Below are 20,624 nucleotides of genomic sequence, written 5' to 3'. Positions count from 1 at the left end.
ACGTTATCTAAATTTTTTTTTGGTAATTGCCCCACAGTTTGCTGCATTTGTGAAGCTGGGCCGGCTAATCCAGAGCCTTCCATCTGTGGAAACGCTGGGTATTAGTCAACCTATATTTAGAGCTCTCTAAACTTCTGTTCCCCTTTAGTTCACAGAGATCATGAAAAGACAGCTAAGAATTAAACTGTATGGGTAGAGGATTGATAGGCAGAGCTTCCTTTGTCCTCTGACTTGAAGATATCCGAGCCTATAGAGTCACACAGGAGGAAGCCAGTGTTTATAAGACGACACTGGTTAGTTCGATAGCTGCACTGCAGAAAAGTCTTGGGCAACACTTGTGCTAATCCAGAATGATGAGTCTCTACACAGGCTTACATGGCACTATCTCTGAAATACTCCACCACAGGATCCTTACTGTACGGAAGGACTCATATGATAACGTCCTCAGATTGTTAGAAGAAGTGGAGTGTGCATAAATTTGCTCTGATTGCGATTGCACTGCAGATTTAGTGAGAATATCCATAAGGCATGTTGAATATACACTCAGCTGGCAGATTATTAGGTACACCTGGCTAAAACGAATGCAGTCCTGCGATAAATCCTACCTTCATGACCGTTATAATGTTCTGTTGTATTAGTTTAGCATTACAAAGGTGCATCTGTGTTAGCTTAGCATAGAAGTATGGATGGAAATAAAAACATAACGCTGAAAGAAGACGTCTCTTCAATTTCCATGAGATCCAGCATGCATGTTGGTGGTTTGTATTAGTTAGAATCATGCTCCCACAGGATGAACCCTTCTCATTTTAATGACCCAGTGACCTTTCCTCTACCACCCCTTTTTGGTAACAATTTTGTAATTACACAACCTGCAAGACTAACCTAAATTTAAAAATACTAGTTATTAAGTAGTAATTAAGTCCAACACTTTAATATCATGGGATGTAATGAACACTGTAGTCTCTGTCCAGGGCTTTAGACTTCTTCTGACTATCTAGTCACTGTATACTGTATACGTCATATTCCCATCTGATACATATGGGAATGTTCCTCTACTGCCCATATACCCCACGGTGCAGTTATGGTTAACGTGAAAGCTAAGATCATCACAGAAATCATTAAAAGGGATAATTTTTTATTAGACTCAGATAATTCAAACACAGTATATATACTTGTTTTACTGGGTTCACTTTGGAACACCTTGTGGATCTAGAGGTCAGCAGACCCCAATTTAAGAACCACTTTGCTTGCTACAGTACAGTCCTTTGCATTAGCTCTCACACTCAGTGCCCCTGTTTTAAAATGCTAAAACACACTGACTCCTTTGACCTTAAGCCACAAACTTATCAATCACCCCATATTGTTCTTGACCTAAGACATGGACAGACAGAATGGCAGAACAGATTTACATATGGTTAGCTTACTGGCTGACTTACTGACAGATATTCCTACCCCCAGCCCTCTGTAACAGTAATTCATAATAATCCCTATTGAAAGTAACATATCACTGTGTCTGTGAACAGCTCTGCTATCAATAGAGGTATTCAGACACTGAGTCAAAGTAGTATGACAAATGCTTTCGAGCACAGTTGACTGTTCTGAGTGAGTAACTTCCAAAATCTGTGACTCCCACTCATCTAACTATAGATAGGCCCTGAAGTTCCCAGCTTCCAGTCGGAGCAGCACTGTGATGATTTGCTGTGCCTGAGAAAAAAAAAAAAAGCCTTTCCTGCTCTGAGCCACTTTCATGCTACACTGTATCCTATCACACCCCTAAATATCTGTAAAGATTGGGTAATTGCTTTCCCACTGTTACAAATGCAGCCTCAGAGTATGTGTAGCACCTTGATGGCAGGGAAGACTGTACAAACAGAGGCAGTGTGTGAAAGAGGTGGAAATAGAGGGTGCGTTATCACCTTTTGACTGCTTTGCCTCAAACAGCGACACCAGAACATATAAATATAAAAGCAGAGATGTAGACTTAATGTCGATGGTTGAATGTTTCCTCTTTATATTCTCTGTGCCTCTCTCTCTCTTTAGGCCCACTGGGATGGCCTGACGGGGAGAATCACTTTCAACCGCACCAATGGCTTGAGGACAGACTTCGACCTCGATGTCATCAGTCTGAAGGAGGAGGGGCTTGAGAAGGTTGTGTTTGTTATATATATATCTATATGTGTGTGTGTGTGTGTGTGTTCATGCACTTGTATGACAGTGTGAACATAAAATCAATGTGTAGATGTAGCAGTGATTCATAAAAGATTAGCTCACACGTAAGCAATTTGCAGCGATAGCTCATTAACATGTGAGTGTAAATGCAGTCCATTAAAAGAGGGCTTTGAGCTAACTCTCTGACGGCCATATTGGAGGTCCACAAGTCATGGCTAACAGTGGCTATGTATGACAAAGCATTTTTGTATTCCAAAATAAATTGAGAGGCCAGGGATCAATTAATGTGCAGTCAGCTACAGATACTAACATTAAAATAACTGAACCTTGCTTATGAAACAGGGTCCATGAGTTTACACAGCAGAAAATCCCCAAACTGATGTTTTGAAACTTGGCAGATTTCACAGTTGGGTTTCAAACCATAGGCACTGTGTCAGAATTAAGACGAAGGCTAAATATGAGAAAGGTTAGTGTCACGGTGCACCACACCATGACTATCTGTCTCAGATCTTTTACTTGTTATGTATTTAGCTGTTGCTTGTGCACAGCCAATCCTCCATAGGACCTCTCTGACCCGCTTGCCGGGAGATTTGTGATGCAACTACAGAGCCTGAATAAGAGCTATGTACTGTAATCAAAATAAATTGGATCCATCCATCCGAGGAGTACATGAGGATCAAACTGCCATCTGATGGCTCAGAGCGGCACACTGAGCAAAGCCTGAAGTTTGCCATCAACTCAAAAGAATGTTCCGGGCTTTTTTTTTTTGTTTGTTTTTTTTTGTTTTTTTGTTTTTCCAAGTTCAAATCAGAGTAACACAGGAAGGTTTTGAAGTAAGAGGCATGACATGGTACTAAGGTCCAAATTGAAATTCAGGCCCTCACCTCAGCCGCACATGTCAGCAGTTCACCGTGCCACTCTGACTTCTCAAATGTCAAATTATAATTATGAAAATTTTGATAGAAATGAAATCTCCCTTTGGACACACAGCAATGGAAACACAATTTTAACGTGTTGCATACTGAAGACAAATTTTAGTGGCTGCATAAAACGTGGTGCATGAAACTTAGCTTCATCAGCTCAAAACGAAATATGGATATGAGGCACATTTCTGACATTTCTGACTAAATCTGCCTTAATTCAGTACTCGCATGTCCACTTGTACACTGAAAGAGTTCTGAGGGTTGTAATCATTCTTCCTGTGTTTACCAGCCATGAAAAGATCCCTTGCTAGGTCGACACTGTAAAAGAAAGGGGGTGGGGCGGGGTGAGGGAGATCAATAGTCTCACCAAAGCCAAAACACATTAAAGTTACAGTCTTTTTCAGTGTGACATTCCATCCTAGTAACTGTGTTTCCTTATTAAGGCTGTAGTGGTGGATACTCCTGTTTGCTGCCACATCCAGCACGCTACTCAAGAAGTGCTGTGTCTTATTGCAAAAAGAGATTCTGCCTCATTTTTGTTTTGTTTTTTTTTGTGTGAATTTGACAGTTGGAAGGTTTTTTTTTTCTTGCAGCTAACAGTACAGACAATAGGTCCAGCTACAGTAGCTAACAGCACACTCCAGCTCTGTATGTTTGCATGACAGATCGGACTGATTTCAAAGCTTGCCAGGAACTCAAGCTGTTTTTCTTATTTTAACTCAGAAATCTCTTTTTTTTCCCTCCCTCTCTGGTCTCTGTGCATAATAAGGGTAGACATAGAAGATGGTTCTGTGATTTTTTTTTTTTTTTTCAGGATAAAAGCAAGAGGATATTGACAGTTATAGGGCATTTAGACTGAAAACAGAAAAAAATATATATTCAAGTGGTTGCAATGGTGAGCTTGTGTTGTTTCATTTACCAGTAAGAATATGAAATATGTTCCAGGAAGGTTTGTTAGAATGACAGATCTGTGAGTTTGGAGGTTTATCAAATGCAGACAGCTCTGGAAAGTTATCACGGTGATGATTAGGTAAACTGTGGAATGCGCACTGCATGTGTTTGATGGCTGCTTTGACAGATAATGGCTCTGCAGACAAACCTGTGCTATTTTTTTTTTTTTGTGGAAGCTCTTTGCATCTGTGACGCTGCTGAGGTCTCACTGAAAGGAATCGGTGCTACTGGCGGTCTAAACGTGGCCTTACGTTCCAGTGATTTCCTTGGAGGAATCCAGCAATCTTACGTGTGCGATTCCCCATTTTTACTTTTATGTACTTTTCAATTTTCTGCTGCATCTCAGCATGGAAACTCAGCAAACTGTAACACGGAGAGATATCCATTTGACATCCAAACAAAATCCAGACCCCACCTTTACTGTCAGTTAGAATGCATCATGGCATTATAACTTAGCATCCCTGTGTGTGCACATATAAATAGGCACATCTGTGGTTTATATCTTTTCCCAGGAATGGCATCTCCCCAGTGTTCAGCAGTTAATTTGAGATTCATGAGATTATCATTGGGAAGAGAACCCGCTACCATTCATGGATAGAAATAATGTTCTCACATGCAACTGCTAACACTTCACACTTCAGCATCCTCAGCATCCTCACTGGTGCTTGCCTCTCAGCAGCTCCTGACCTGTGTTCTGGGTTCTGTGTGTGCCTGCACCTCCATGAATAATTTACTCTATTAATAAAAAACCCTTCAGAAGCCCTCCAGCCTCATGAAGCCTGAATTAAAAAGTTGATTTGCAATTACAAAGCCTATCTCGGGCCCTCACGCAGGGCATCAGAGGAGCCCTGAGGAGAGTGGCTGGCCTGGGTTGGAGTGTTTGTGGTCCCTTCTAGTGATGCTTAGGGCAGTGAGGTTGGATGGGTGGGGGTGGGGGGTGGTGGTTTGGTGTGGAGAGAGGAGCTGAAAGAGGACAACAGAAGCCTTGAGGAATGATCAGATAGTTTCGCCATCCACCCTCTTATACCTCCTTATTTCCCCAGCGTGCACCCCTCCTCCAAAAGGCCATGGGGCCAATCCAGTTCCTAGATCATCTCTAACATTATTCCCTTTGGGATTCAGGAAGAAAGTGCCCCCTGACTCTGCTCAGGGTTCACATGGCTGTCAACTGTGTCTTCAGGGTGTTGCATTATTCTCTGTCTCTATCCATAATAGAGGGAGGGGGAGTCTGTGTACATGTTCTGTGATGATGCACATGCACTCACCAAGAACTTTATTAGGAACATCACGCTAACATGGTGCTCTCAAAATAGCCTCACTTCTTTGTAGCATTGATTCCATAAGATGTTGGAAACATTCCTTTGAGATTCTTTAAGTCCATGTTGACATAAGTGTGTCACATCATTTCTGCAGATTTGTCAGCTGCGCATTCAAGCTGTTCTAAAACATCCCAAAGATGTTCCACTGGATTCAGATCTGGAGACTGGGGAGGGCGCTGAAGTTCACTGAACTCACTGTCATGTTCATGGAATCGAGACTTTAGCTTCATGACATGGAGCATTATCCTGCTGGAAGGAGCCATTAGAAGATGGTGAACTGTGGCCATGAAGGGATGAACATGGTCAGCAACAATACTTAGATGGGCTGTGGTATTCAAGCAATGATTGGTATTAAGGCCCAAAGTGAGTCAAGAAAACATTCCCCACACTATCACACCACCACCACCAGCCTGGACTATTGACACAAGGCAGGTTGGGTCCATGGATTCATGCTGTTGATGCCAGATTCCGACCCTACCATCTGCAGCCTCAGCAGAAATCCAGATCCATCAGAGCAGACTGTCAGCAGTCTTCAACTGTCCAGCTTTGCTGAACCTGTGTCCACTGCAGCCTCAGACTACTGGATAACTGCATTACTATGACTTTAATGGAGGAGACCACATCCCATTACAGACCTATGGTCAAGGTTTGCCTTTATTACCCAAACCCATGACTTTTCTTAAACCTAACCAGCAGTTTAAGTTGCCTAACTCTACCATATTTGCCATCTACAGGTATTGTAGAAAGAAAGAGTTTTTAAAAACTTGGAGGTAAATAAAACATTGTGACTGAATGTATTTTAGGGTCTTGCAGATTTTGCCAGTATCATTATCCTTGTCTGTCAGTAGGGTCTCTGTGGATTAATGCTGAGAAAAATGTTAAGGGCAAGCTTGCAGAGGTGTTGATACAGAATCCTTGCAAATCGCAACATTGCATTTAAAGTTTTCTGTTGATTTATTTATTCATTACAACAATTTTAATTTTCCAGTCAGAAAACAAAATTAGTTTGGTGACTGCTTAAACGTTCAGTACATCTTTCCCTTTTCCCTCTGCTTAATTTGAGCTGCTCTTCCCCTCACAGTGAGCAAGTTTCAAAGAGAAAGTGTCTGAAAATTTAGCTTGGTTTTCTGGGTGGTTGTGTTCCCACAGCTTTTATGAGCAATAGTAGAAATTTCAATTGAGCCAAAAGCAAAGCTGCCTTAGTGTTGAACCCAACACTAGTCATGGTGTCTGTATGGTATATGTGTGGTATATTCTTTGCTCTATATGACTGTGTGTAACTTAAAAATGGTTAGCACTGTTGCTGTGGGTTTGAACCTTGGTTAGAACCTACTGGCCGGCTCAGTACATTCGAACCCAGATTCAAACGGAAGTTCAGTTAATTGTTGTCTCTAAATTGCCCATAAGTGTGAATGTGAGTGTGACATGTCCAGGGTGTACCCCAACTCTTTCCCAATATCCAGCCCTTGCTATGACCCCTCAAAGGAAAATAGTTATAGAGATGTAGTATAGTTAATGGATGGTATTTGTTTTCACAGATTGGTACCTGGGACCCTCCAAGTGGCTTGAACATGACAGACAACCAGAAGGGGAAGACAACTAACGTCTCTGATTCCTTATCCAATCGATCCCTGATCGTCTCCACCATACTGGTACCGTATTTTTCAATGAATCTTTCTGAACAGTTGCTGGAGCAGCATGTCGTTTTATTCCCATTCTTCTTTTCCTCTTAAGCAGCTTTTACATTTTGGTTGCATGTTGTATTGTGCATGTATTGTGCTCAGGCATTATTAGTTAACTTTATTCACATGACAACAAGTGTTCATATGTGGGGGTAGATGATAAACTGTCTTCTGTACCTTTGATTCTCTGCAGTTTGGCCAAATGAAATGTTGTCGTGTTTGCTCACTGGTATACACCAAAGGAAAAGAGGGAAATAAGGTTTATTAATTTCATAGTCATAGTCAAGGTCTTGGTGGGTTTTACTCAGTACAGTACACGGTGAAAGGACGTGCTGAGTGCAATTGTTAGCCAATGGGAAGCTTTTTTTCCTCACTGTTCACATCAGCCGAGTCAGACTGGTATTTGATCAGGTCTTTGGTATAAAATACACACCGACCCAGCTGGTAAATATAAACCTGCTCTGTGCTCTTCACTAGTGTTATCTAACAGGATTTCGGAGTAATGAAGTCTGCAAAAGCAACAACAGTTACCTTTCACTGCCGTTTTAGAACGACAATGTGTATATTAAATATTGCAGCTTTAAATGGCTGTTTATAGCCAAATCAAATTGTAATGGTGCTTTATGTGGGGACCAATTATAGAGGGCTAGAACAGCTCTCAGCCACAACAGACTCCCTCCAAAGATGTCATTATTTTTAAGCTTTTCCTCTTGAAAAATTCTTCAGTGCTTTGCCTGAAATGCCCTTTTCTTTTTAGAGCACTTTCTGGGCATGCTGCTCTCCGACTCAATTGAAGTAGAGTACCCCAAAGCACTGCAGTCCCAAATTGCCAGTTGACTTCAGCGCTGTGGAGGACTCCAATTTGGTGGGAGCAGGCTCAGGCAGGGAAAATTGACTGATTGATTGTCCAATAAGATTTCATGGTTTACGGCTCTGCCTCCTATCAACCGATTTATCAGGCATATTGTGTTATTGTCTCTCTCGCTGGTGGTGCCAAAAACCATGGAATTCAGACAGAACTCTGAGAAGAAGCAGTGAATTTAAGCTCTTTCTGATCTGTATCTTTGCATAAATACAAATTCATTCGACTTACAGTTAGTCGCTATCAGGGAGGCCATGTCGTTGTTGTATTTATGGTTGAGTTTAATAATATAAGCACAAGTTTACATTCTATAGCTTCACATGTTACACATCACTTGATTTTTAGGTTAATTATGTTATTGTTTTAGGCTATATATAATTCAACGTAGTTGGTTTATGCAAAACAAACAAAAAAACTAACTAAATATATTCCAAGAAAAAAAAAAATCTCCACCACAATTGCACATCTGTCAGGGTAGAGGCACTGAAACAACATATAGACTCAAGGTCTACTTACTAGATTTTTACAGATCTTTCAACCATAGTTTGTTCAGTTGTCGTGAAAATGGATCTGTTGGCTGCTGGCTCATTATGTTGGCTCAGATGCCAGGCATCAGAGTTCATTTTTGACCTCATTAACTAGTAGCTTCACAAACTCATGGTCTTCTTATTAGCTTTTTGGAGTGTTTAATGACAATTTAGACAATAATTTGATATAACAGAAAAATTGCTTTGAAGTGTACAGTGTCCTTTAGTGGTGCATACATTATTAACCAAAAAAAAAAAAATCAATTAATTAAATTAATACTGTACCCCCTATGCTTATATGTTTGAAAATTCTCACACCTACCAGCATACTCCTACAAACAGTAGGCAAAGACTATGTTCCATGTGAGAAATTGTGCCAAATTAAAAGCCATTTATGATCCTGTTATTGAGGAGGCAAGCGTAAAAAAATAACAATATCAAGTAAATTGCGGGTTGTCATTATTTATCTTGGGCCTTCTTTCCTTCCGCACATGCTGTGAAGTGATTGGATTGCAGTTATTAGCAAAGACTCTCCACGGCTGTAATTGCCATATCAGGACTGAGTCATGGGGAGATGTGTGATGGCTGTGAGCAGCAAGGAAAAGGAGGGAGGGCTGACAATAATTGGGTTTGTTACATTTGATTGATGCACACTTTCATCCAGCTTCTCATCATTTTCTCAGGGATTATGTACTATAAAACATGATGTAATTACAGTTGAGATCTCGGCCTATCAACAGTTTATCTACTTTAGAAATCACTCCCGTAATGTTGCAGTGGAAATGAAGTACCTTTAGGCTAATGGCTGAAGCTGCAGATAATGTACTGTGTAATGTCTTAGAGAGAGCAAGGAGCAGGCCTTTAGTTAGTTAGGGTTGCAAAATATTAAACTGTACATTTAATTGAAAATTCACTCTGTTGCAAAGCACAAAGTCCAAAAAGTATGACACCCAGATAAGACACCCAGAAAAAAAGAAGATACCTAGTGCCTGAGGCAGATGAGGAATTTTGTGGACGGCGTGTCCCTCATTTAATGATTACATATCAGTCGCTGTGCCAGCTTTTGAAGGTACTTTGCAAATAGTTCAGGCAGTTGTGAAAAAAAAATGCTGTATTGTGAGATACAAAAATAATACCACAAATGATTTTATTTATCTGTTAACTCTATACAAAGTAAACTTTTACTTTACTTTTACAAAGTAAAAGCAGTTCTCCTCTGTACACTCGTACAGTTTTTCAAGGCGGGTAGGTTGTTCCAAGCATCTGGGATTATGGCCGTCCCAGTGTCTTCTGTCTCTTCGTGTTACCATGTCAAACTTCTTTTGACTTACAGTTGCTCTTAAATGTAAGAGAGCTCCAGAGGATCCTAGCCAAGCTCTGTTTTCTGTCTGTTGATATCAATAATGATAATCATAAAATAATAATAATAATAATAATTAAAATAGAGTAGTTTTGGCCTAAGATTTTCATTTGCATTTGAAGCATCTTTACTGTCTGCACGGCACCAAATTCTCCTTATTATACGATTTTTCTGATGACAAACAGCAGAATTTAGTTTCAGTTTCAGCCAATTTCCTATTTCTTCATCCCTCTTTACATTTTTATACATTACAGTTAGATTATAATTAACATTAGATTCATTTCTAAGATTAATTATGACCAGCAGATTTAAAGATATCCCATAATAAAGTGAACTCTTTGAACATGCTTAGTAGTATTTTCTTGCGGAATAACATACCACTCAATCAACTGTGAGGAAAAAAGAATATACTCTATAATATGGCAGATGGAGGGTGAGTCTATATCTCTGGTTTACTATTCCTTCTCTGAACATACATGTCATCAATCATGCCGTCACCTGTAAGCTGCTCTTTAAAGTTACTTTTACAACTTGCTGTAAGTAGGTGGAAGTCATTTGATAAATGCGTCTTATTGCACAAACTCAGTGAAGAACAGTTTTACTGACTCATAAGTGTCATCCTGTGAGAAGTTTGATAAATGGGCTCTGTGGGGGCCATACGTCTCCTTATGACTGGCTCTGTGTTCTGGGCTGTGAATTCCGGACGGATCCGATGCTTCCCTGATGGGATTGTGTGATGGGTAAGATGTGGCCTCCTCAAATGCCTCTCAACATTGTATATCAGCTCAGTTTGCTGGAATGTGGCCCCCCCAAACCTCCAAGGACCCCCCCACTGTTGCGTGCAGAGACTCCATCCTTGTGGTACACCTTGGCAAATGCTGCCTAGGTCATAAATCGTTAGTGCCTTACAAAACTGTTACACAAATGGCACACAATTTTTAAAAACAGTTCATAAATGTATAGCTTTACATATAAAAAGAGGTTTCCTAAACTGAGTCGAACGTGTGTGTTCACGGTAGTGAAGAAACATGTCACCCAGTGCAACAGTGTGTTTTAAATAGTTTATGGAGTTCTGTGGAACAAAGGAATAGATATTTCAGGCTTCGAATACACGCACAACACTTGAGTAGAATCCTTTCATTGTTGGTTTGGCTCTGCACATGGGATTTGTTGACAATAAGTCTTTCTTTAAAGAGTTTACACAGTTACTACATCTTCTCGTGTGTCATGTTTTTCTTTTTCCTTTTTTTTGCCTTTAAGCTCTGATGTAAATTCAGTGCACTACTGGAAAATACAAAACATCTAAAGATGAGTAATATGAATTTTTAACTAGCAGTGCCTTGTGCCATTGTCTACGCAGCCCACTGCAGGTTTAACACAGATCTAAAACAAAACACTTGAATCCACAAATTGTTTGAGATAAATTCTGCAGATATATAATCTTATTCTGTTCATATTTTACACGTAAGAAAACCTTCAGATTTTATATTTAGTTAAAGCTGAAATTACTGAACACAAACGCAATTATTCAGCTTTTACGTACTTCCACTGTGTAGTCCGTCAATAAACTATTCAGGATTTCTTAAATCATGCAAATCTATGTTCTTTCTCTTCAACACATCAAGAGCTAAAAGCATCTGAAATTTAAAACTAGAAAACTAGCAAATAGAGAGGGACGGCAAACCTGGTGATTAAAATGTTTGGCTGAAAAAACGAAATGACCTCTGGTCTCAGATCAAGTCTCATTTCGGTTTGGCTGTCCGGGTCCAGGGCAGCTGCTCTTGGACGAGACGTGAGGAAATGCAAACAAGCAGGTTGCCAGGGCTCACAGACCTTCCAGCATGTGTCACGTTCAGGAGCGAGACAGAGGTGGAGAAAGAATGAATAAATAGGATCGGTTACATTAATTACTAGATCATACTGACAAATAAGCACTGTAAAGGATCATTAAGCTAAATGCTGCAGCTATCAAACATATGTTGTTAGTGTAACATATCCTGGTGATTATCTGCTGTGTAATGCATCTCATTTTTCTAATATGTCTCCAGGAGCCAATGTTGCCATTAGCTGATCATCTGTGGCACATTAACCAGATTGTAATACAACTATGTTAACAGAAATATCATGGAAGACAGACAGACAGTAGTTCTTTTTGCTAATGTCCATATAAATATTGTCCACATGGCATCATGAAAATCTCTGTTTGAGTGAATAGTCTTTTGTTTGTGCAGTTGTCATGGTTCATTGTTTAGCTATACTGCTATGCTAGTTATAGTTTATATTATTACTATATATATATATATATATATATATATGTGTGTTAAATTTAGCTTGTTGGGGTTCATTTGAATATACCTTTCAGAGAAGAATACCATAGGATTTGTTTCTCTTTGCACTGAACGAGCAGACGTTTAACCTAGATCAGATATTTGGACTTTGTGGTGCACAAGGCTCGCAGAATGATGTTCAGACGGAATAGTCAACAACCACTACGTTGCCTCAAATTATAAAAGTTTAATTTCTTAGACTGAATAATCAGAGTGTGTGGCTGATGCTGCTGATGCCCTCGCCGATTTCACACATGCACCGCAACCCTGAACTTACCTAGACATTGCCCAGAGGAGCTATATGTGCGAACGCAAATGTCCACATCAGTTAAACCAGATGTTAAATCAACTTTACCCTGCCGGCTCCCTAGTCCCACGTCCATGTAATGTCCCGTCGAGCCGATGTGTGAACGGTGCCGGTAACTGTCCAGAAAATTTACAGTGAGCAAGTGGGCGTTTTGAGGATGTGGCTATCCTGGTGTCCTGCAAATAAAGTCTGGCTGCCTCCACATCCTGCAAGCCTAGGCTGGTAAAAATAACTGAAACTGGGAGGCCATGTTTCATTTAATGCAACACAGTCACCTGGACTTCAAATCCAACTGATCTCATAATTTAAAATCACAACTGAACAACGGGGCAGCTGTGGCTCAGGTGGTAGAGTGGGTTGTCCACTGATCGCTGATGGTGGTTCAGTCCATGGCTCTTCCTGTTTGCGTGCCGAAGTGTCCTTGGGCAAGACACTGAACCCTAAGTTGCCTCGCTTTGTATGAAAAACGTCTGCCAAATGACTAAATGATCTGACATTTAACAAAACCAGTGTAACCGAGCTGGAAAATGGGCATGGACCAGATGGGCACGTCCAAGGAGGGCTTGGCCGGGGACAAGATTACTGGCATTTACTGTGCGGCTGTCTTTCCAGCTGGGGACCATGGGACAATGGGAATTGCCTTAACAGGATATACAGAATGATGTTATAATTGAAAACAGTTTATTGTGTTTGTGGTGAGCATTTGTGCCCTTAATTTAGTTGAGTACAAACCGTTTGAACTGCAGAAGGCATCACATAGCCTGAGGGAATCACAGTGCTGTACATACCCAAAGTGGTTAAAGCTGAATTGAAAATCTCAGAGCCATGTCAGCAGAGATATGGTATAGAAAAAAACACAAGGTTGCATTTGAGCGCCATTAGAGACCGAGCAATTGTTCTTTTAATAACTCAGCTCCCAGTCGAGCTGAAGCGTCGTTGTTGCCAGCATGAAGTCCAGCAGCACTCACTGAGGGATACTTCTTGATGAAAGCAGGTAGTTTCTGATCGATGTCGCCCAGGTGGGCTCCGAGGACGAACTGGGAATGGATGAATGAATATATTGTTAAAACATGAAGAGGATCTTGTTGGAACAATTTAACCAAAACTGTTATGGTGGCATCAATAGGCTGCTGTATATGCAGACTTCATTGCATATTATTCGGATTGGTAAATTGGATCCATTCAATTTCTGACAGTAAATGAGTGCAGTTAGAAATGTATTATATCAGATTTCTTCTGTGTTTTCCTCGGTTACATTTAAGCCAATAGGCAGTCACAGCAGTGCACGCCGAGAGCACCTGGATTTGTTCTCTGCTATAACACACTACATGGAGGGGGATTAATAAAACTAAAATAAGTGTTTAAAAATGACTCAAATAAGGCTGTTTCATTTGTTTTTGTTGAGGCACAAAATCCATTGTTTTCCCTTTGTTGGAGAGGAATGGGCTTGATTTCGTGTTTAAGGAAAGTCTGTGGTGAGGCGTGGATGCGGTAATACTTTAATTAGGTTTGCTTTACAGAGACACTCGGCTGCTGTCTCTCTCTCTCTTTTTATTTAAAGATGCACTGGTCCACATGTACTATCAGCTTCACTGCAGGAGACAGGAAGGAGTGTGTGTATTTGCGTTGTTACATATACATGTGTTCAGGATAGTGTGATGACACCTAGAAGGACCTATATGCGTGCTCGTATCCCAGTCGGGTGCATGATATTCATAGTCATGCTGACCTCTGTGGAGTCCTGAAAGTGACAATTATCATACCTATAATTCAGCCATAATCATACTATAATTAATATAATCACAATCCAACTGTATTTGAACACAGAATGTGTATTGAATACACTTAACAGAATAATTTGAATGTATTTCACAAAGCTTTATCTACTTCTTTTTAACATTTAATGTTAATAAAATGTCCTATGAATTATATTAATTAATAATTCTTTAACTTAGTTTATTGAACAATTAATAAATGGTTAATAACAATAACCACTGTAATGTAGCTAAAAGCAGATTTTAATTTGTCGTTTCAAACCAATGTGTATCCTATTTATAAACTAAAATAACTATATGAGGGCATGCCCTGTTAGGAAGTTCACTTTAATGCTTTGCTACACAGAATTAAATTGTTAAAACCAATGAAAAAGCATCTTTTCTATAAAACCTGTAGCAAGCAACAATAGACATTTGAATAATAGCAATAATCTTAAGTTCTGCTATTTTCTGGATCTCCCAACCACATTTTATGCTCTTCATCAGATGGAGTTTGTCCAGTGGGTGATGGTAAGTGCTGGGGTTAGGGGTTAGACTCTGAGATGCAGCTAAAAGCCCAGAAAAAAAAAAAAAGCTGGTAAGTGGACCTTGAGAAAAACTTCCACACCCAGAATTAAAAACATATCATCATACATCATTTTAATGAGTTCCAAAAGGTTATGAAGTCACTGTAAACCCAATTAAGGAGCTGGTTTAACTGATGGGTTTATTAACAGTGCTGAGTCATTTCAAACACTTTCAGAAGAGAAGAAGGCTTTCCTGATTTACTTCCTGCCGACAGAGCCTTTTCCTGGCAGACATCTTGACCACAGATGTAATTAATACCATTTATAATGGCTGCGTCCCTTTTTCCTAGTTCCAGATTATGTGTGCTCACTCATTGGCTGTGTGGGTCACAACAGTGGAATTGTTAATGACACCGGCAACACCTGTGTTTTTCATACTATGACAAGACAGACTTGTGTTAAAAAAATCAAACTGAGAGCTTTTATCAGTTCTTTACCAAAGTACTACCCTGAATTTTGCACATTCCCCGAGTTGGGTGACAGTTTTGCCAAAGAAATATTAAAATCGATGCAGAAGAACAAAGGGGGACACTGGGTATTCTTATTATTGGCTAGTAAAACATAAACAAGGGTTTGGTAATCACTTGAAAAGCAGGATTATGTGATTATGTGTTAGCACAGAGAAAATGTAAAATGGAAACAGATGTTGCAAAATAACAATATCCATTTAAACATAAATGAAAGTGAAATGGAATATTTAAAATGTATTTTATCAGTAGAGTGGAGGTACTGTAGCAAACAACAATGTCCTTTTTTTTTTTTTTTTTATAAATCAATTTATATTATTTAGCTTACTGTGTTATTTACTCTCACAACATTTGTTGCCTCTGGAACAGCCCCATGCAAATTTCTCATGCAAGTGCATCAGCAAAGCATGTACCGTTTATCTTATTGAGCAATGTGTTCCTGTGTCAGATTATGTTCTCCACCAGGCCTGTGTTTATATGATTAATTGGGATTAAAGCGTGTGAATAGGAGCTGGAGAACCACGCTGGTTAAATCAAACTATGCCATTAAAAATTCTTTTGAACGCCGTCTCTTTTGAAGCTGGAATTCATAAAAGACAGAAACTGCTAATTCTCTGTCGGTCAGCATTGGCCTAAATCAAACCAGAAGAAACAAATAGCATGAATTATTGCATAATTTCAGTGACGGGAACAGTAACATGGCTCTTATGTTGTGGCTGCTCATCCCAATAAAAAAAAAAAAAAAAAAATTAAAACCCCTCCATACACAATTTCCTGTTTCACAGATGGAAGATAAGGGCTTTTTAATAATGTCCAGAAAGAATCACAGGTGCTGCTGACTGTTCCAGGGAGAGGTGCTCTTTGTTAATGTGTCCACTGACTGTTTATGATAATTACAGTCTTTCACAGCTGAGAGAAGGTGAGAGGTCAGAAGTTGCTAATGGCTTCACAATAGCTTCTTTGTGTTCAACTAGAACTAACAGTTGTTCCACTAGTTAACATGGCAGCACGTGGAGACTGGGAGAAAATGGTCAGATGAATCCAGTGATCATTTAAAAGGTCAGACTGAGGAGAAATCTGCTGTTACTGTGGTTAAAAGGTCCTTTCAGAGAGATGAGACTAAAACTAAACCTAAAACACAAGCAGTGGGGTCCATCAATGTCTAAACCTCTCTATATGCACTCACCAAAGACTTCATTAAGAACTATTAGCAATTATCCAATCAGCCAATCGTGTGGCAGCAGTGCAATGCATACAGGTCAGGAGCTGCAGTTAATGTTTGCATCAAACATCAGAATGGACAAAAGTTGTGATCTCAGCGAGACCTGCACAGGTGATGAATCTGGATATCCACTACGACACACAGATGGTATCAGTCCAGGCTGGTGGTGGTGGTGGTGGTGGTGCTGTAATGGTGTGGGGAACTTGACTCACTCTGGGCCCCTTAATAGCAATCAATCAAACCTAAAGTCGTCTCAGACTGGTTTCATGAGCATGACAGTGAGTTCAGTGAACTTCAGTGGCCTCCCCAGTCTCCAGACCTGAATCCAGTAGAACACCTCTGGGATGTGGTAGAACAGGAGATTGGCAGCTTGAATGTGCAGCTGATAAATCAGCAGAAATGATGTGATGCAGTCATGTCAACATGGAGCAGAACCTCAGAGGAAAGTTTCCAACATGGTGTGGAATCAGTGCTTTCAGAGCGAGGCTTTCAGAGCGAGTGTTAGTATGGTGTTCCTCAGACAGTATTCAGAGAGTGCTGTGACGTACTGAATGTATGTGTATGTGTGTTGGGTACAGAGCATCCTGCAGAGGGAGAAACTTTACAGACGTGAATTATATTTGATGGAAATTGCTCTCTGGTAAAAATGAAGTTTTTTGACCCTGATCTGAGTCGTACTGGGTATCTGCCAATATCCAGTCTGATCCCATACTTTACTTTACTTACATTTTTATTACTTAAATGTTGATGAAATAGTCTGTGTGTATATATATATATACACACACAGACACACACACACAATGCCACCGCTGACAGTGACAAGCCGTGATATGCTAGAGAGAAGACGTCTCACTCTGTTGGATTTGTTGGAACTAAAGAAGCTCTCAGTTCAGTTCACACTGTGACAGTTGTGTTATAGAGTGGAGGTTCTTCCCTCAATGAATGTCTTTGACAAGTACTGACAGCAGCATGCAGAAAGCACACCAGCCGAGTTTCATTTAGGTCTGTAATCAAGTTACTCACAGAATTAACATTAATTAGTGACAGCTGATATGACGCTGGTGGTGTTTGTCATTTGATCCCCGCAAAAGCGACGCTCGGCACCGCCTAAAAAAGAGAAGCTAGCACTTTTCTACATTGCTTTGCTAATGATTATTAGAGTCAGAGCTTAGCGAACCTGTGTGTATTTTTCCAACCCCAGTGTCTGAACTCTCAGAGTCATTCACTACTGCACACGGAGTAATATTTCACATTCACACTCCAGTTTTTCTCTGGCTTATGCAGCTGTAGAGCATGGCTTCCTTTTAAAGGAGAGGAGGTGCAACGCTGAGGCCGATTCATTACAATATGCCTGGATCAACACCAGTGCTGATACTTAGGATTAGCTGTGGGCATCTCTAATTATGTTTAATTGTTAGGCGACCTCCAGCGGCAACGGTTGCGGCAACGGTGACGTATATAGCAACAAAGCGCACACTGGGTGGAGTCATGTTGAAGGGACGGGACCGACAAAGCACTTTAACACAGGACACCACCCAGTTCTTTTGGGTTTACACTGGACACAGTGGATTAATGTCAGTCAAAGGTTCGATCTCTGTGATAGTAGATAGTATAGATTCTATAGTTCAGCGTCAATACATGGACATTGTATGTTACCAGGGTATATTATACTTTAGTTACTGTACATTTCCAACACTGTTTACTGTCTTCATTTGCTTCATTTATGTTGTGACAGAGTGATGATGGACCACAGACTTATAGAACAGGAGTTACATCCAGGTAACCTCCATTGCACATGGTTTCATTACTGAGTAGGAGACTTGTGCCATCCAGTCACTGTGTTTACATCATTTCATTCACTGTGATAGAGCTTGGTGCTGTCTTCCCTCTCAGTATTCTCCACTGTGCATCGGCAACTGACCAATCCCAGTTCTTGTGGTTTGCACAGAGTATCCTTGTGGCCACTGTAGAAATGCATAAGTTCCTGCAGCAGTTCTTACAAACTGGATGTAGCAGGAACATTAATCTGGAACAGTAATCTGTTACACAAATGAATGTCCACACCAAAGACTAATAGATTCACAAAATGTACTTTAACAGAAAATAACAAACACAATACCTGAGGTAGTGAGTGATAAATAATCTTAAAGTTGGTATGTTTGAAGATAGAACCCCTTTAAAATGATGACACCCTTCTTCCCTCTGCTTGACTCTAATATTGGTGGTATCAGTAGAGAGCGGTGTCCTTCTGCACACAGTAATAAAAGTCCCTAGAAAGCTAAATGTGTGGATTTAAAAACACTGGCGTGCTCATCACTCCTGAAGTACAGAGTTTCAGTTACCATGGCGATGGGAAGAGAGGAAAGCCCTGCTCCCACCTCAGAGTGTTAGATGTTGCAGCGAATGTGTAGAAGAAAAACTGGTAGTATATACGCATACACACCATCTGCTGTCACGTCTATGTGTTGCTGTCGTTAACAGTAGCTGAGCTTCCTTCCTATATGTTTCCATAGTAATTTGGTCAGGTATTTAACAGACGTGATAACAGACTTGATTAAGGACTTTTTCTACCTGCTCTTCTTTGCCTATCAGTTTAAGTTCTGAGATTTTCAGGCTGTTTTACGTGCACAGCATATTGAAGGTCTACCCACAGACGTTCAATGATTCTCAGGTCACAGGACTGTGAGGGCTGCTCCAAAGCCTTCAGCTTGGGTGTCTCCCAAAACCAGTTCATGGTGAATTTTAAGGTCCGCTTAATTTGATCGTTATCATTTTGTAGAAGAAGACAGATACAGGATGATATTTGCATCCAGGATATTTTGTGAAATCTTTTTTCCCCCCTCCAAACACAGCTTTAGTGATTGCAGCCAAATAGCTCCATTTTTAACTTCATCTGTCCACAGCATTTGTTTCCAAAAGGACTCTGGCTCATCCAGATGTTGCTTTGCAGACTTCTGACACTGATGTTTCTGATGAGGTCACAGGTCGGTTTTCCCTGCAGAGTCATAAGGGGGTTTGTGTTTTTTGCCAAAGAAATGTGCTGTTTTATCTCAAAGATTTCTCGGTCTTCCAGATCTTGTCTTGCTCCAAAGTTCACCATAAACATGATTTCTTAATGACACTTTGGATGGTGGACATTTCAAACTACAAGCTCTTTGATTTCTTTTTTTTATAGTTTCTCCTGCTTTGTAGGCATCAGATCCTCAGTCTGTCTAATGACAGTTCTTCAGCTGTCCTAATGTTTCAGTGAAGACGTAATGAATTAATGAAAGTCTGAGTGTTTGGGTGACTAAACGTTTGCATTTGCAATGAGAATTTTTTTCTGCCTCTTAAGCTCATGAAATTAAAATTAGCAGTGCAATAACATTTGAACGAAGCTCATTTTTTCTGCCTTGTTTGCTGCAGAGGGTGTATTTACTTATATACTTATACTTCCAAATAAAATAAACAAATAAATAAAAACAAAACGTGATTTGCCCAGGGGTGCCTAAACTTTTGCATATACCTGCACTGGTTTGTTTTGGTGTTTGTACTGTATGCCTTGACACTGTAGGCACCCTGTTATTGATCTGTATGTGGACACTGCTTTCTGCTCTTTCATCATTATTACATCAGTATCCTTGCAGTCCAGGAGCTGCTGAGGTATAATGTGCAGATATAACATCTCATGCACTGAGCTGTGTCAGCACCGATGAAACTGACGGTTGCAGTGTGGTTAAAGTGAGGCTGCAGCTGCTAATTCCACCTCATTCCTGTTTTGATTTTAGATGGAAGGCAGCAATGGGAAAGATTTACATTTTTTTTACTGTGTATTAAATGAGGAACAACATTTCACATGTGATAAATCCACCAGATGTGATATCCCCATATGTAATGCTGTAGTTCACGTATGACACAATTTGTGATAAATTTATTAATAAATTAAAATACTTCACATTTAAAATTAGTTTAGTTATTAGTAGGTTAGGGACACATGTTTTATGTGTAAAACTGTATATGAAACATATATAATATTATATATAAGCATATATTTCACATGTGAAAACATTAACACTGCTTTTTGCAGTGAACATGTAAATATATCTGTATAATTAGATTTCATCAAATTTTAGTCATTAGATTTTGATTAGTTTTAATCCAACAGAAACTAAAGACATTTTAGTTAGT

The 20,624-nt window shown here is 39.9% G+C and overlaps 1 protein-coding gene across 3 annotated transcripts in view; it reads left to right on the top strand.

Moving 5' to 3' along the window:
- Positions 1 to 20,624, top strand: part of grik2 (glutamate receptor, ionotropic, kainate 2) — a 211,281-nt gene that overhangs the window by 132,965 nt on the left and 57,692 nt on the right. For all 3 annotated transcript variants that reach the window (XM_041043959.1, XM_041043961.1, XM_041043960.1), the window contains exons 8-9: positions 2,041 to 2,148; positions 6,901 to 7,014. In XM_041043959.1, coding sequence (XP_040899893.1) covers positions 2,041 to 2,148; positions 6,901 to 7,014 — 222 coding nt within the window. The remainder of the gene's footprint in view (positions 1 to 2,040; positions 2,149 to 6,900; positions 7,015 to 20,624) is intronic.

The sequence above is a fragment of the Toxotes jaculatrix genome, chromosome 8 (genome assembly GCF_017976425.1).
Source record: "Toxotes jaculatrix isolate fToxJac2 chromosome 8, fToxJac2.pri, whole genome shotgun sequence".
NCBI classification, from domain to species: domain Eukaryota; kingdom Metazoa; phylum Chordata; class Actinopteri; family Toxotidae; genus Toxotes; species Toxotes jaculatrix.
Note: the sequence above shows the minus strand (reverse complement) of the source record. Positions and strands in the feature narration are given on the sequence as shown.